At 36.5% G+C, this 19,215-nt stretch overlaps 1 protein-coding gene across 1 annotated transcript in view; it reads right to left on the bottom strand.

Moving 5' to 3' along the window:
* Positions 1–19,215, bottom strand: part of LOC122832574 (metabotropic glutamate receptor 4-like) — a 171,086-nt gene that overhangs the window by 114,836 nt on the left and 37,035 nt on the right. The window contains exon 3 of the mRNA XM_044119466.1: positions 927–1,919. Within this exon, the coding sequence (XP_043975401.1) occupies positions 927–1,460 (534 nt within the window). The 5' untranslated portion in view covers positions 1,461–1,919. The remainder of the gene's footprint in view (positions 1–926; positions 1,920–19,215) is intronic.

Raw genomic sequence — 19,215 nt, forward strand, 5'->3', positions numbered from 1 at the left:
TCTGACAGGAACCTCCCTGACTCCAACCTCACAGCTTCAGTGTCCCATTGTGACATGCTGCCCTTGCTTGTCACACTAAGATCCTGGTAGGGTTAAATAAAACATCTATAGACATCAGCAGACATTTTGTGTTGACATAAAACACAACAAAACATAAATCTTCTGCAAAATTACCCATTTTCTTACCTGATAAACTTGTGTTGATATTGACCTTTGACACCATTTTGATCTCTCTGTCTTAATGAAAAGATTCAGGGTATTTCTTTTCATCACCAAAATTTCTTGCAGAAATTATCTTAGTATTAAAAGTACTTACTATGTTGTTTTTATTTCACAATGTGACACCAATAAGCACTGTCTGTCACAATGACAAGCTCCCAAATAATGTAGATAACATGTTACATCATCAGAGATACAGGGTCAAGCATATCTGCTTTTGAGAGTGTGACTAGTAAGATTATGTTTTGTCAGAAAATTATATTTCAAACCTACATTAAAAGTATTAAAACATATTGGCTTTTTTTTTAAACTAAAGCTGTACCTTCAAAAATTTTACGATTATAATTTTAATGCATCAATGTATTGAAAGAGTATTGCACGAAAACACCATTAAAGTGTTATATATTCATTTTAAATATACTTCCTCAGATTTCATTAAAAAATAAAATAAAGAAAGAAAAAGATCTTTCTGATCTTTATGGACACACTTAGAAATGTGATTTTAGTTTCTAACTGGGTGGTCAACAATCAAGATAAAAAATGCCTAATTCCAGTTACCAGCTAATTCCTATATGAAAGACAGGCTTTCATAAAGTTGTGAAAACACACTGTAAATTACGTATGTAGATTTGTGAAACAATTCAGCACTGAAAATACCACAAGAAAAATGCTGAAACAATAAAAGGCTTAAATTATAGAAAACTGACCTTAAACAGCCGCAAAATGTTGGCTACCATGATTGACACGGAGCTGGCGGAGGCACCAATCACTCCAACCACTCTCTCTGGCTTTGTGATGATGGGTGGCCCTCCGCTGAGACACTTCACATCAGTTGAGTCCTTCTCAATCAATGCCTGGACAAATGTCAGCGACTGTTCCAGAGCATGGGTGTCCCGAGAGCACGTGTCAAGGATGCGGGCCCCCAGAGTAATATTAGGCAGCAGCTCGTTGTCGTTATTAATACGATCCAGGGCAAACAGCATGGCCTCCAGCCTATGGATCCCTTTCTCCTTCTTTAGCTCTCCGCAGGCTTTGCCATCATTCCCTCTTGCATGGACAGGGAAAAGTCCACCCAGAGATATGTCTCCATCGATGCGTATTGAGTTGAGGTGTGTGTGGCCTGGCATTTTGGGCTTAGCTGCTGAGGTGATCAAACGACAATAACAAAGAAGCAAGAGCCAGCTGAAAACCCTTCTGTGGAAACTGTTGCACAGTGTCTCAAAGCCTCCTTGTAGAGTCATAATGAAAGGCTAAATGTGCATTCAAACACAAATTCAATTCCTTTGAAAATGACAGAGGGGTTCATACATATACCCCACTCACACATAAAAATGTCCTGCAGGTTAGCTGCAATGCTTTTCAGAGTGCAGTTGTCTTCATAAGTCTCTTCTCATGGTTTGTTGCTCTGACACAAAGTCAGTAGCTCTAATTATGCCGCTTCACTCTGCTTATCTACTTTCTTTTCTTCTCTCTTTGTGTTTTAGTCCTTGCTTGCACCTGAGAGTGGATGATACATGCAGCAACTAAACAGTACAGAGTGTGCTGAAGCGGAGTCTACAGAGACTGCTCTCATAAGGCAAGAACAAAGATGGGAAGCTTGCCTCTCTTCTCTGGTTTTTCCCGGAGCACACAATTATGTTTGGCTTTCTTTTTGGTGTGCCAAGCTGATAGAATGTCACAGTGGAGTCCACTTTGGGTTCCTGCAAAGACAGAGGGGGACACAATGAAGAAAACTGCAGACAGTAAATTATGGGAATAGGTAGAAGAGAGAGAGAAACTGGAGTCTCATTCACATCGTTTCTGTTAAGATGTGTTTGCTTGCAAAGTGGGTGTGAGACAAGCTGCTCTGTCATGCTCTCTTTTTCAATTGTAGTCATATTCAGAACTACACAGTGCACTGGCATGAGGCATCAAATGCCTTGGTCTTTTTTCTGAATCTTTAATTTAAAGCAGAAATAATACCCAGAGCACTGCAAAGGAAATCTGCTTTATGTCGTACCCATGCCTTAGCTGCTTTCAATGCAGTGCTCTGAATTATTTCTATGTTCCTTGAGCATAAATGATTTGTTGCTTGGCAGACATCCATAAGCGTCATAACTGAACACTGGTTTGTCTCCAGAGTCTTTTACTGAAAGATTATGAAGTACAGCATAAAATTAACAGCACATAACACTGATAATTTAGAAAACATTCCTCTGTGGAGGAGTCCATTTTCTACTTGTGACGACTTGTGGTGTTGGGTCCCAAGTTTTTCATAATTGCAATACTTTGCAAGCATTTTCAAACCCCTCAAATGTTGCTGTATCACAACCCCAAACTTCAATTCATTTAGATGAAAATATATTCTTCTGTTTAAAGTAATCCTGTCAAAACATAGTCTTATATTCAATCAAGAAAATGTTAGAACATTATAATTGTTCAAAGATGCTCTCATTACTGTTTGAGAGAGCTTGAGCTATTTTACAAGTAAAAATGGGCAAAAATTAAGTCTCTAGCTGTGCAAACCAATAGAGTCCTGAAAGACTTTTTCAAGTTACAGCAGCAAATGTTGGTTTCACAAAATATCCAAGTACAAGATCCATACAAACAGTACCTTAAATATGCATGTTTATGTGTACATCTGGGTTCTTTGCAGTTTTGCGCTAAAACAATGATGGGTCTGTGTCTATCCATTTCTTTCCTAATTGACCATTACGTCCAAACACACATCTGCCAGGCTTCACCTTTGTGTGCTAACATACAATCCCCCTGCTGTGCTGTGACCGGTAACAGAGGACACAAGGGGCAGAATTTCGTTCAGGATGTTGCACTACATTGCACCAGCTGTCAAACGCATCACTTTAGAGTTATGATATTTCGCAATTATTTTAACAAAGATAGAAAGACTCTGACTGGCTGTAAGTACTCCCTAATTGCAAGGTTTTTTTTCTATAACCTTGAGTGTGCTTTTGTTCAACCAGACCTCTGAAGTGGAGGCATAAAAAATTTGCTACTACTCATGAAACATGTGTCTTTGCTTTCTTCAACTTTGGACACTAAATTCAAGAAGAAAGGGCCCAACAAAGTTTTCTCAACAAAGTATCCTTTCGTGAGCTGCTTCTCACAACCAAAAGGAGATATTTATATCACTCTTGCTGAAATCACTTTCCTAAAACATAGCATTCATAATGGATGAAAGCCTAGCAGCCTGTGCAAAGCATCAGAACCACTGAAGACAAGGACAGGATATGCATATCACCTAGAAATTCATGCACATATTGTTGGAAATTAAAAGACTAAAAGTAAACTGAGAAACATTTTAGAAGGAGAGTAATGATCATGGAGCAACTTCAGCTTTTTAATCACAATTTATAAAAGCATGTATTTGACAGGTGTCATAAGAATGAAAAAAACTTTATTGCATATTTTGAACTACATCCACTTGCTAGTTTATTAGTTATACCCTGTAAATACCAGGGCAAGCAATCTCAAGTCTCCATTTCATGGATTTAACACTGTCCGAGACATTCCTCAGAGATGTTTTGTACATGTTGAGATGACAGAATAGTGCTGTGCTGATTTTAGATCTGGTGTGCTTAAGTATAGTAAACTCATTGTCATGTGGATAAAAACTGTCTCAGATGATTTGAGGTGTGTGACATTGTCTATTATCCTGCAAGTGTAATCTATAAGAAGGTGACGCAGCAACAATCCTCAGGTAGGCTGAGGTATTAAAGCGATGCTCAACTGAATACAAGGGGCATAAAATGAACTTGGAAACATCCCATCTGAACATTCATCTTTTCATGTTGTTTACAGCAGATTCTACCCGTACCATCTGCACATTGTTTCTCAAATCAGGACACACTGAACCAGTTTTGATAATCTTGTGAAAAATGATTCTCTTTTCTTCTATTCTTAGTAACAGTAGTAGTTCATGGATGATTTTTCTACTGCTCTAGCTCTTTTAGTTCTAGGTTTGACACATTGATAGTATTCCAATTACTTTTGTTATTATCAGAGCTACTGTTGCTGTTAAACCACTGCACATTCTCATCTAACTTTCTGCATCAACAAAGCAGTTTTTATTCACACAATAATGTCAATTACATTATATTCTCTTGTAAACCTAAGAGTTAGTGTGAAAATCCAAGTGTCAACATTTTCTGAAACAATCAGACTAGAATGTGGCACCAACAACCTTGCCACATTCAAAATGACTGAAGTCCCATTTACTTCCCCATTCTGATGCTGTGTTTGAACTTCAAGTCTTCTGCATTCACCAAATGCTTGGAGATGCTGCAATGTTGCTGACTGAGTCACTATTTGTGCTAACAAGCATTGGATGTACTGGTGTGTTGAGTATATTTGGACAAATAGCAGTGGAGTCTCAGCATTTCAAAATGGTTCAACTGCATGCTATTGATGGTTATATAAATCTTTTTATTAATTGATACTAAAAAAAGAAAAAAATAGTCATGGTGTCTCGCAGCGGTGGTTTAACATGCAGTGAGAGAAAGTGTCTTTTCTAAAATATATTTAAAGAGAGTGTTCTTGGTGGGTAATCGGGCTCAAAGTTCAATTTTCTATGCAAAGTCTGAGTTGACCTAAGTGGTGTAATAAATTATAAGGTGAATTAATCTGAAAGTGGGTCAACCTACCATCAATGGCAGCAAAATTAAGCATTTGGTGCTCTGAGATGAATAAATCTTCAATGGTGAAGACAGTACATTTACATGTCATAGCATAAGATCACATAACTTTATTATTAGGCAATTGTTGTAACATTTACAAATTATTTTGTCCAATTTCCCAATAATGCCTTTGTCCACTCTACATAGCGTCTTTGAGTTGTGATGACCTTAAACTCCTTTTTTAGTCTTGCTCAAAAAGAATCCATGGTAACATGGCTGGGCTGAAGATAATATTACAAAAACTACAGTACTAGAAAGGGGATACTTGAGCACATCCTTGTTTTGTGCAATATTTTGCACAGAGTGATGAGGGTTTGCAAGATGCATGCAAGGAACTCTTAAAGAGAACCTAATCAATAGCCATAGACAATGCATCTGAAGGCCTGTATTCTGGAACTGTGAAAGTAGTCCCACATAACAAGCATTGACATCCTAGGATGAAGTCCTTCCAGCCTCTCTGACTATTTTGAAGGGGTGGACAGAGTTGCCCCTTTACTGTCATTAGTCGCAGAACACTGCATACAGAGTGGCAGCTTTACCAGATGTTCAGTCACAAGGCCCAGATGGGCAGAGCAGATAAACATCAGCTGTCTGAGGAGAGCGGAGAGTTGGAAGGACGGGGGGAACGGGGCGATGGGGGAGTAGCGAAATCAACACAGATACTGTACTGGCTCCCCTTACTGTGAGGAGGTGCTCCAGTTTCCTCTTCACTCAGTCCCCTGCTGCTGTGAGCATTACCACACAGACGGATGACAGTGTCATACTTCTACTCCAGAATAGAGTTCCCTGACAGCTAAATAAGGCATTGTATCTTTATAATTTAAATTATTTCTTTGAAGTAAACTGTAGGGGAAGCAAGGTATTAATTATTCTTATTCGTATAAATATTTTTGTCTTAAGTAGATGCTGATAAAAACTCGTCTCATACTTAATGTCAGTGAGTGCCCAGACCTCTCTTCCAAAGTCTTTTTTTCTAAAATTATTGATTGAAACATTTTTTTTCTTATTGTTATCAAGAGTTTGTCATTTGAATGAAGCCCCAACAAAAAGCAGAAGCTTCTCATGGTAAAATAAATGTTAGTGATCTAAAGAAAATTGTACACTGTTACATTTCGTCTGGCAAATATTCAAAGATCACCAAGAAGGAAGTGTTTATTCTGAATCATTTGACAGCTTCAAGTCGGCCAAAAACCACTGAGCCAAAGTGACAACCAAACTCCCACAATGCCAGACTGTTTCTATGAAAACAGCCAAGAAACAAGAGCTGCCTTTCTATAAAAAGAATTTTGTTTGTTTTAAATTTCAAGTCCTACTTTACCATTGCACAAATTGCACATCACTCAGTTTGAAAGAAAAAGCATCATAGACTATGAAGCGAGCACAAAATTTTCTTCTTGCACTTCCTGAATGATTTTATTTGAAATGTACACAAAGAAATGAAAACGCCTCAAATTTCTGAATTTATTGGGTCCACATAAAATTTGATATTAGCTTAATATCTAGCAGTCGTCATATGATGACTAGATTATCCTCTTACACTTGAGCAAAGTTAATGATAAATAACTGTCATAAACATGCTGAATTTGTTCTTATTATGTGATGATGGCATGCATTATTCAATCTGCTAAGAAATACATCGAGACACACAAAGTCAGTTTCAGATCGTGCCATCACTGCAAAGCCCTGCAATGACATGCATTCCACTAATAAGCCCATCAGAGCGGAGCAGGGCTTTTGTCTGACAGTGACGTCCTAATCCATTGGGGAGCTGCTGTTTTGGCCGCCATGCTTCAGCAGAGGAGATACTTAGGCCCTAAAGGCCAATATGATCACAGAAGAGAATGAGATAAAGTCCTCCGTTGATGGAGCGTTACAATGCCCACATGCCTGTGCTCTGGTCGGATGTAAGCAGGCTTTTGAATTTTTTCCAGCCAGAGGTTTGGTATTTATTCTTTTCTGCATGATCTTTATGGCAAGGAAGGGATTTTTAAGCTGTGGAGATTCTGAGAAAAATAATCCTGTCTCCTAGAGCTGCTTCTTACACACCTCACTGGCAACAAACATGTTCACTTAATGTACTATTCTGGGATGTTGAGCAGCTAAAAAATACCTTCACTGCAATACATCCTGTTTCAAGTCCATGTAAGCCTTTAAAGAACGGTGCCTTAGGGAAAGGTTCACTAATAAATAAACAATAATGCCACCGGCTAAGATACACGGCTTATGATCAAAGTAAATCAGTAGTTTCAGTTAAGTGTGCTGAACAGTCATGGACCTGTTACCAATGTCAGAAGGTAGTTTTCAATTGCTTTATGGAGCACAGAGTATTTCATCTGTTGCTGCACACTGCCTGCCAGGTGGCAGAAAGAAGCTTATTGACACCTCCTCCACAGCACGTGTATTCAGCAGCCAACTGATGGCTGACTTCCTCAACAGAGAACCAGACTTATTAACCACCTATCAGCTTAGATTTGTGATACTGATAAGGTCTAACAATGTACTGGTCCCCTTTTTTTCTTGTGAAACACCCATGACTTGTCAAAACATGGGTCCCACTAGAAAACATCTTTTTATTGAAGGGTGCAGGGGATTTAGAACTATCCTTATGTAGCTGATGTATTGAAGATACTCTGATCCACTTGTCTGGTCATTAATATTTTGGTCATCTCAACTCACTCAGATTTCTTGGTTTCTATCTTCTAAAGCATTAGGTTATAAGTAAAACGATTCACCTGCAGTCTACCACATCCCGCTCACCAAACGGTGTAAAGGTGATGGAAAAATAACAGTGATTTCATCTGTCAGTGGTCATAATGTAATGCCTGATTGATCAATGCACAAATAAAACATATATTTTTTACAAATGTGTACATGAAAACCACTGTTAAATGTTTATTATTTATGTATCAAATCAAAATGATAAGAATTATAATAATTTTTAAGCTGCACAGTGGAGCAGCTGTTTGAAGCAAGAAAACCCAGGTTCAAATCCCACCCTCTGGTCATTCTGCATGCATGGATTCTGTCACAGTCCAGAAGCATGACTCTCTAAATTGTCTATTATCCATAGGTATGCGTTTGTGTGTGCCTATGGTCATTTGTCCTGTGTGTGTGTGTGTGTGTGTGTGTTGCCCTGCGATGAACTGGTGACCACTGGAAAGGGCATTTAGCATCTATACACCACAAATCTGGAACAAACTTCCAGAAAACTGTAAAACAGCTAAAACACTGACTTCCTTTAAATCTCAAGTAAAAACCCACTTGTTTAGAGCTGTATTTGAAACGTAATCAATTGCAAATTTATTGACGGAATCTGACTTGATGTTGTGTTTTGATTGTTGATTTTGTGTTGCATTGATATAAAGCTCTTTGAAATGCCTTGCTGCTGAAATGTGCTATTCAAATTAAATTTGATTGATTGATTGATTGATTGATTGATTGATTGATTGATTGATTGATTGATTGATTGATTGATTGATTGATTGATTGATTGATTGATTGATTGATTGATTGATTGATTGATTGATTGATTGATTGGAGATGGGCACCAGCACCCTCTGCCTTGCAGGGATCAGCAAGCATAGATAATGGATGCAAAATAACCTTTTATGATATAATTTGTTGATTAACAGCTCTCGGTTTATCTGTGGCTATTTATATTTAATTAAAAATAAATTGTATCTAGCTAACATCTAAACACCAAAATAGTAGCTATATTTACTGAGTTATCACATAAGATTCTCAGACCAGCCCTTGTGAACATTTTGCAGCTGGTCCAGATGTTTTTTGGTGATTATCTTTCCCACATCCTAATTAATACCCATCGCTGATAGGAGACACGATCATGAGTCATTATCTGAAGCAACAAATATTTTTTTTCTAATATATTTTACATCAAATGAACGTGTGCCTTTTCCCACTTTCAGAATCTGTAATTCCTCTTCATAATGACATAAAATGTAATCCAGCCACCATTATATTCCCTTTCTAACACATTCACTTTTGCAGATTAGCTATAAATAAGCACAATTTCTGCAACAGATTAATGGGGGGGGGGAAATAGCTCAAGAAAAAAAGCGCAGCAAGAAGTACACAATGTGCCGGTGTTCAACTGTATTTTTGTTTTATTTTAAGGGTCTCAGAGTTTAATTCAGAGAGAGAAATAAAAAGATCAGTATTCTCTGTGTCTTTATTTTATGTGACTAATATTTAGTGTGCGAGTCTCTGGTGCAATACAAAAAGAGCAAGAGCTTAATTATTACTGACGTCAAACTGATGAGTGTGACTATTGTTTCTGCACAATGAAGACCTGTCGAAAAAGACTCTCTTCAGTCCCAAGAAATGACAGATCCGCTGAAAGCATTGACTCACCACATGCAGTATTTGGGAAGAAAATGGTTTACGTATACCTTAGTATCCTTGTTTCTCTAAAATATTGTGGATTTATGGCTCTAAAAAAAGACTTACAAAATTGAAGCTTCATATTACAGATAAAGTAACATCACAGAGGTGTAAGAGAGAGGGTTGTGTAAAACTAGATAAATGTTTTATTGTTTTACTGACAACAAACCCTAATTTTTCTCAAATGTTTTAAAATGTTTTGAAGTGTATGTTTGTCACGTTGCATTCACTGGATTTGTACTTTATTGCGCTTTCATTTCATGCGGTATCTGTGCTGCCTCTGTAACTCTACATCACAGTGAAACTAAACAGCCTCTGCAATGCACTTTTGAGGAGACTGGAAATTAAGCGGTTGCATCATAATCTGAGTCTCTATTACTAATTCCGTTTGAAATCGTCTTATTTATGATAAAGTTTAAAAGCAAAACAAAGTTACAATAAAAATGCAGGGGTACATGGTGTGCTTGAAAGAAAGAGAGAGTGCTGGAAGTTTTATTATATGCGTAGCAGAGCTATAAACCAGGCAATCGGTATTCGTCCAAACTCTGTAACAAAGATCAGGCACCTCCCTTTTCTATATTACCGCTCCCTGCCTCTCCAGGATACTGTCTATTAGCTAGCTCCACCAGCTGTGCATATTGGATCAGATTCTTATTCACTAATTAACAGTTTCTTCATGCAAAAAGCAGATTTCATTAACAGTCTGTCACAGCTCGGCTTTGACACGGGAGGCACAACTGAGCCACTGAGGTTGAAACTGCAAAATGGGACATACCAGCTATTTAAGCATCTCATATCTGCTTAATCTGAAGATTAAAGATAGACAAGCACATCAACATTATCTTTATTATGCACAATGTATGTAAAAATGCTTGGAGTGATTTTCTCATCGCACAGTATTCTTAAGTACCTCAAAAACTATTGCCTCTGAAGTTCTGTTCTTGTGTGTTGATGATATGAGATCAGTACAGAACTTTTTCGATTGCATGCAAAATGTGTGTTGTAAAACTAATACCTCAAACACAACACTCTCACTGTGAAACATAGTGGTGGAAACAGCATAGTGTGAGAAAACTTGTCAGACTTGAAACTAGATTGTACGGAGCTAACTGCAGATTTAATCTGAAAGGAAACCTGTTGCGAAAGACTTGAACCAGTGGCCAAGGTTGACTTCCCACAAAACGTTAGATCCTAAAGACACAATTAAAGGCACAGTGGGAGAGTTTAGATCAAATCATATTTTAAGGTTTGAATGGCCCAGGAAATGTTTGAATCTATATTCTGTGAATCAACAGCAAAAGTTGAAAGTGGATGATGCTCTCCATTTATATTTACAAGAGAGGAATGGAATAAATTGTCAGTCAAAGCTCGTAGAGGTTTAGAGTGTATCAGCTGTAAATGCAAGATGTGGTTATATAAAGTGTTGACTCGGGACTGACCACAAATCCAACACTGTTCTAACTTCTATTTGGAAATAAGAAAATATGTATTTACTTTTTATTAGAAAAGATATGCTTTTCCTGAACAATGAAGTTACACTTTTTGTTTGTCAATCAAATGATATCCCTCTGAAATACATAAAGATTTATGCTTGAAAAGTGGAAAAATTAACAATTTCAAAGGGGTATGAGCACTGTACATCTCTAATCCTATTGACGTAATCAAGTTGCAGCCCAAACATTATTATATATTTTGATGTCCAATATGAATGGATGCAAATTCTAGAAAATGTTTTGTAACAGCAAACCTCAAAGGTTATTTAAGAACCCCACTTCTAAAGAGTTAGCCAGATGCAAAGTTTAATATCCTTAAAGTAGATTGTTGGTTACAAGATGCAAAATGCATGCAGTTTTAATTTCTGCATGTATGCAAAAATGTGACTTATTCATGGCCAAACCCTTCGCCATTCAGCTAGCACATGTACAATTATTGGTAGAAGGCTTGTAAAAGCAGAATAATGACGTGACGTTTGTCTTTGTGCTTTCTTTTGTTCTAATTCAAGCTCGGCTTTTTTTTTAACAAAGAGAGATAAGAGACGTGTGCACAAGAAGCAGCAAGGCATTAAACAAGAAAATATGCTAGCTGAGCCTTTGTGTGTGTCCCACTTTGCTTCTACTAATTTTTCATGTTGTACTACAGTTTACAACATCAGCACACAAAAAGAACCATTTGAGCTTTGCTGGTAGACAGCCAAGCACAGCAAACGCTGCAATCAGACTGTCCTAAATGTGCCAAATGAGACAGACACAAGAAGTGGACAAAATGCAGGTTCAGCTGCAGCATTTTTTATTTTATTTTACTGAAAACTAGGCTGTAAACTTTTGCAAATGACACCATATATTTTACAATATGGTTTGAAATAAGCAAAATATTGTACACAGACACAATATTGTTAATTGTACTCCAACTAACAATGTTACTTTGTCTTATATGTCACGACTGGTGCAGTCCAAATGTGTCCTGTGAGGAAGAAGGTGAAAGTATAAAATTAAATAAGAATACCCTCTAGACTATTGTGGATGTTTTCTTGGTAATTAATTTTATCATGAAATCTGAAGATCACAAATCTGACAGTTTTTATATGTAGTAGTTAGTCTTCTGTACTGCCTAATCCCAAAACATACACTGGTAAAGGAGAATTTAAAACAAACACAAAGTAAGCTGCATGGACAGTTGAGTGCAAATATTGCTAAAAGTACATAAGCTGATGTAAAAATGCATCAGTGTAAGTTTGTGTCAAGCTTTTTCAAAGAACGGCTCTCAGAGGGAAACTTTTATCAACCTCAAAGGAGAAAATTGTTCATAATTTGTTGGAAAAATAAGGGGATAGATTGGGATTCTTAAACTGAGATTTTATTAAAACCTTCAAACAGACAATGTCTTACCTCCCATAGATAGAAGTCAGGGGTTTTTCCTTTACTAAAAATCCAGGTTAGTTGGATCAATAGGCTGAAGCTGTAGCTCAGAGAGGATCAAGACCAAAGACAACGTCTGCAATCTTAAAAAAAAAAGAAAACCTCTAAAAAACAAAAAGGATTTGTAATTTATGTGAATGCTGCTTTGTGAATTCTTAAGACAGAGTGATAGATTTATTTTCCCATAAAATAAATAGACTGAGCTTCCTGAGGGAAATCTGTACTAGAACAAGTACAGTATTTCCAGTCAGAGGAAGAAAAAACCTGGTATAAAATTAAGTAAATGTAATAAGCAAAAAAAAAAAAAAAAAAAACCTTTCACAGAAACATGGGATTTAAGGAGTTTTAAGACGGCAGAAGTCCAAATTGATCCGATCTCCTCTCAGACCATTAGCCTTAGCCTCCAGGTTCCACTAATCTGCATTTAGACTAAATGAAAAGCAGGTAACTGTTAAAAGCCTTTTTTAATAATATCATCATTCTCAAAACTGCAGCAACCTTTTTGGAAAGCTGAGTATTTAGCAAAAAAATTTAATCAGTTACATTGTGACAATATTTTGCACTCTTTAATTGCAGTGATACTAAATGCTGAAAATATGAGTTTGATTATAGACACTACAGATCTATTTGAGTTCCCTATATTTGCATGACTCCATTTCACACATTCAACAGAAAAGTGCACTACCAGGCTCTCCCCACCTTATGTTTATTCAGCCATGTGAAGTGAATGGATGAGTACCAGTGTATCTAATCAGGAGGCACAACTGGAGTGACACACACCTCCACTAAAGTTTGAGTCAAGTCTGCACACGACCTTAGAAAGAAACACATTAAAATTACTTATTTTGTTCATACATAGAGCAAAACGACTACCATTTAGAAGCTTAAAAATTTTATAAATCAAAAACATTTTGTACTTTGGCTATTTTACTCTTGATTGGTCTGAGGCTCAAACCAGCTGAGTGAACATATAGATATACAAAGCAGTTAAAATTGCCCTGTAGTACTCTACTATTCTGAATGGGAGTTTTGAAACATTTATTACCACTGTAAGAGCTATGTGCGTCATTCACTTCATATTCCAACAAAATTAAATAGTATACGTATTTAACCCAATGACATATATGAAAATATATCCACTCAATAGTTAACAAATGAAGGAGGGCTGTGTGGCAGCTGCCATGGAAAGCCCTCTCTGAATCCAATAAATCACTCTCCAAAAATGACACCCTAATAGTCAAGTAATAGCTGAATAAGAGCTGAGCACATTTCAGCATGAACAGAGGAGATGGTTTTGTCACAAAAAGCAAATTCACCAAGTGCACCTCCCTCTGTGGTAACAATAGGGATGGGGCAAAGACAAATCTGTTGGAATCACATATTTCACATCACAAATTGAGCTTCTAAGTATAGCTCCAGCTTATCCGCTCTCTTGGAGACAGAAGCTATGAATACTGCATCCTTCTGGTTGCTGCCACCCTGTCAGAAGAGGGTTTCAATGTTGAGGCACGCTTGAATGGATAAAGTGGAATTTTTAACATAAGAACAACACCAGTCGCTTCTGCTGTGCATTGCCATACATTCGGATGTGGAAACACAAGTGTACTTTTTCCACTAGAACCATCAATATACTGGAAGAGAAAAAAGGAGAATAAGGGTAACATCTTTCCTCTAAAATCTTTCCTGGAGAATCAGTACATAATAAAGTGGTGTATCATTGCTTCTGCTGCTAATGTGCTGATTTAAAAACAAACATTTATTTTAAATAAGCACTGAAGAATCAGGGCAGCAAATATTTCATGTTTCAGTTTTTTGAAAGGTGCTGAAAATCAGATCTATAATGTTAGATGACAAAATGTTATCCGAGTTAAGGACAAATTAATAGATGACAGATTAAAGAAATAATGTTTTGGTCAATGCTATTTTTAAAAGGTCTTCTTAGTCTTCATATCTCTGAGTGTTGTACAACTACTCACTCCAGTGAATTGTTGAATTCAGCAATTCATGCAATAATTTGTACAACAGAAGTGCATCAAAACAAACATACATGACTTAGTAAAACCGGCAAAAAATATTTTTTTCTGTAAAATATCCTTAAGCATGTAACATGTTTTCCCTCTCATGGAAGGATATGAAACTGTAGCTTTAAAATTACAAGTTTGAGAAACCTTCACATTATGCTGTGAAACAATAAATAATTCCAAAAAAGAAATATAGATCAACTCCAGTGAGTGTGTATGCTGCTACATGCAATACTGCTGCTTATTATTGGTTTATAAAGTTTTTACAGGTTGATAAATGTTTAAGCTATAAGGGCAGTGAAGTTGTACTTTTTAAAGATAATAAAATCCTTATTACTATATTTTTCCTGCAATGTAACACATAATTTCTTTCCTAATAAAGTACATGTGATACAGGGATTTGAATCTATGTCTGAATTTCCCTCTTCGATACTGGAAGGTTTTTGGGTTTTTTTCAGTGGTGTTATTTTGGACAGGAAAAACAATTCATCATTTCCTGATAGGTGATTCATTTAGGGAGCATAGAATGGGCACCAAGCGCCACTGATACAGTGCAGCTTGTACCAAGTGGGTGTCATTTCCACACCAATTACATTTGGCTCAGAAAATGGCACACAGCGTATGTTATGGCCTGCAACAATGGCTTTTGCAGAGTGATTTATTTCATGTGTGTGAAACAATGGACCTCTGCTGCGAGATGTCTGGTAAATACAAGTATTTTCCTTGATAAAATAAGTAATTAGATTGGAAGAGAATTTCCCTCAAATTGTGTTTAGGCATGGCCTTTCAAGCATGTAGGCAAATAGAGAAGATGAAGACAATTTATTTCAAATAGTCCAAAAAGAAGTAAATATTTCTTGAGACTAATAAGATTGGCCTGAGATCATGGAAATGAATTAATAGTTAAAATAACCACTAGTTGGGCGTGCCGTGGTGGCGTAGGGGATAGTGTGACTCATGTTTGGAGGCCTTGGGTCCTCAGCTAGAATAAAACTACACTAGAGCCCACAAAAGACCCCCAGGAGGAGCAACCCCCTGCCCCCCTCAAAAAACACTAGTTAAAACCTTTTTGTAAACACACATTGAACCTTGAAGTAGAAGAGCCACAGCAGAGGAAGACCACACTCACTGCCACTCCTGTCAGCAAAAACAGCAAATTGAAACTTAATTTTGCACATAGCTCACCACAATTAGATAATAACAAACTGGAAACTATTGCCTGCTTTGATGAGTTTGAATTTTACTTGTAACACTCAAATCTTGGGATTACAAATCTTGTGTAAACCACGAGAAACAATCATCCATACTAAACCCCAGTGTAATAAGAGGCAATACCCTTATTCTCAAGGTAGTTATTGGTAGTTGTTTCTCAGTAGTATCATTTTTCTTGAGATGGGTATTGGTCTTGAGTTCATATTTTTACTCAGTCTTGTATAACATGTGATAAAATGGTCTGGATTTTTTCTGAGACCAGTCAAAATCAAACTTCAGGAGCTTCACTTACTCTAGAGAAACGTAGTAACACCTCTAACAATGATTTTTAGTTTAAGTCCTTAGCCTCTACTGGCCACCCAGTCGACTTTTAGCTAAACATTTGCTCTTTGCAGAATGATCTGCTTTCTGTGTTTACCAGCCTGCCAGAATAACTTGACAAGCGGTATTTAATCAATGGTCTGCTTACATTCGGCAAAACTACTAAAATAATTATAAAAATGTTCTTTGCCTGAAACAGAGTGAAAAGTGTTTGCATTTTGGATCAATACAACAAATGAGCTGAGACAGTGGGTGCGTTTTTAAACAGTCAGCCTGAAGAGATGCAACTAATGCCCCATTAAGACAGTCGAAGAAGTAAAGTATGCCAAGTAACAAAAGGGTCTACTCTCAACTTCAAACCTTCACAATAAGAGCCTTAAACATGTGGTTCAAATATCAAGTGAGTGTTTGTGCTGCCGGCATGTTGATCAGCATTGGCTATGGATATAAAGCAACTGGAGTGAAATCCAATTTATTTATACCTCTGCTGGATTTAAATGGAAAGTTTTTATTCAACTAAAAGATATGGAGTACGAATGTAAGGCTGCATGTATTGAAACGAGTTGTTTTTTTATTTCTGTTTTTATTTACTTTCTGTAATTTAACAAAAAGTTAATGTTGGACATTATTCACATTCTTAAGAATCAGTGCAAAGCTTTTCTTGACATTACTGAACTAAATTATATATAAATCTATAGATTACAGTCAGTCAAAAACCAAGTTAAAGGTAATGAGTAAATTTGGACCCACCTGCGTATTTGTTCATCTAAAATTCAAAAATTGTTTGAGTTTTTGTTATGTAACTGCCCTCTTTTACATAGATTTAACTTTTTTTGGCCTGTTTTTACTGGTGAATTTAAACCTACTATCTTAGAATATGTACATTTTGCCATTCTAGACATCACTGTTGCAGGCAAGAAACCTACGACTTACATCAAAAATTTTACATCCACAAAAAGTCTATCAGTAAATCACTCTACTGTAATTGTAAAACGTAACTACACCGACAATTGGATATATTTGCGTTCCACACATAAATAGCTGAGTATCAGGAGTATCTGTAATGGATTAACTGATTGATCTCTGCGCAACATGGGGATGTAGTCAAACTGTGGGAGGCAGAATTTTGTTTTGCTGGAAGAAATTATTTTTTTTTCCTCCCTTTTTGAATGAAAGAACCATATTAAACAAAATTGAGTCTTGGCTGTATTTTTAAAATGTTAAAGTATTTGTCAAGCTAAGCCAGTTTCCCCCCAACCTTAACTATAAAGCACTCTAAGATAAACCAACTTAAAAATTAATGCAAAGAATCATAAAGTGTGTTTTTATAGCTTTGCTTGAGCTGGGGTGCTTTCTACACTACTTTTGTTAGGCTAAGACTTTGTTGGCCTTCATTTTCTCATGGATTGAATTATTTTGTGATGCAGTGTGGAGTACAATAGCTGCCCTCTAACAATGGAGTTGAAAAAGTTCCTGCAAGGCATAGTGGAGAACGAATGGGTCTGAAAGCCTTGTTGTCACTCCTGTGCTTCTATAAAGAGTCAGGCATAAAACCAGTTTCTTCTTAAGGACATTGCTCCTCTTACGATACCATTTCTAAGTCATAGCCAGATCATTTCTAAAGAACTTGAGAGGTGACACGAGCTTTCTGCTATCTGCCAAGAGTGAAATCTCCTCTTTTTAACATTCATCTCCTTTTAGTGGGCTATATCCAGCTTCAAAAGGGTATCTGCTCAGCCCTCGGTCTGATGACATGGATTTAATCCCTAGACTAAAGAATTTTTTTAAATATATATATATATCGTATATATATATATATATATATATGTATATATATATTTACCCTTCTTGTAAAATGTGCATACTGGGCAGCTGCATTGTGACTGAAAAAACACATTATGTTTCTGCCAAGAGGAGACAAACTGAGAGTTAAACACTGGAACAAAAGCTGTGAATCAAAGGGTATTGGATTGTAAGCTTTGCTTCATTGCCTATTGGACTGCCAGCACAATTTATTAAATTCAAATTTTTCTTTTTTTTCCTGCTCCAAGCGGTATTCTGTGATTCTTGGCAAACATGTCCAATAAGCCATTAGAGAGGCAGATTTGATCCTACCAGGTCAATTCTGCTGTTCTGTTTCAATGTTTTTGCTTTACTGGCTTGGTAACTATATCATAAAACTGAGTTCAAATGGATCAAAACCTTTGTTAGAACAAGTTACCAGTTCGTCAAATGTTTAAAGTTGATGGTGGATGTGCTGAAGATTTTGCATCAGGTCCTTCACAAGACCTTTTTGCTGACATCCTTTGGATGTTTCTGCTCTGGTGCAGAGGCTGTTTGAGGAAAGAGAAGCTTCAGCACTCTGACTGTTCAGATTTTAATCAATGGCAATGATCCAAATATATTGAAAGTGTTAAGTTTCAAATGATATGTGGTTATGGGCAATCAATTAGCCATAAGCTTTGATAAGATTTTTTTTTTAATTTCAGTGTAGCTTATCACCATCAGCATCCGAATTTGTGCACGAAGGGACAAATGTCTGAATATAGAGTACAGCCCTTTGGACTTGATAAAGTGTTGTACAAGTACAGGCAATTTACCATTTTAGTCACAAAAAACACACTGATGTTTTGTTAAAACATCACCCCCGACTCTTTTGAAGGTAACACTGGTTTACAATTGCCAAGATTGACACATTTCTGTTTGGTAGCCGTGCAGCTGCAGGCACTACCCTGGCAGAGAAAGCTCAATCACTCAGCTAACATTAGCTCATTATAGCAAGGTTATTTTAAAAAATCAGAACACCAAAGTGATATATTATTGTGCTCAATTAGAACTTAAAAAAAATAGAAATATTGTTGGAATTAAAACTGTGTGGGCAATAAACATATATTAAGGCGAAAAATGTAGAATGTTTTCACCACCACTCCCAGTAAGCTACAAAAGGATATCATTGAAAATAATTCCTTTGTTGAGGGGAGGATCAAATAAATTTTCTTTTGCCAAAGCGCACAACAGACTATAAGTAGCACAATAGCAATGCATCAGGAAAATCATTACATTTCTTATACAAATAATGTGGACAGCAATCCAGAGCTTCAGTCAGACATTTTTATATACATGGACATTGATAAATTTTAATTTTTAGTGGTGTAATTAAGCTGTTTTTTCCATAACGGAGTAATGATACAACAACTGCTTCTTTAATTAAAAGAAAACGGTAACAAAAAGTTTAGGTTTGTTGTTGATTTTAAACTGAACAATATTTGGTCACCCTAGTTATAAGCTATTGTATTGGTACAAGTTTCTAGTTTCCAATAATAATTTAATTTTCCTCTGGAATCAAAGTATTTTTGAATTTAAATTTTAATATGTGTATGCAAACTTAGGCATGTGGATTTGCCAGAGAAAAGTTTAATTCAAGTTTAATTCCTTTAGTGTTTGAGTAAAAAA

This window comes from Gambusia affinis, linkage group LG01 (genome assembly GCF_019740435.1).
Source record: "Gambusia affinis linkage group LG01, SWU_Gaff_1.0, whole genome shotgun sequence".
Classification (NCBI taxonomy): domain Eukaryota; kingdom Metazoa; phylum Chordata; class Actinopteri; order Cyprinodontiformes; family Poeciliidae; genus Gambusia; species Gambusia affinis.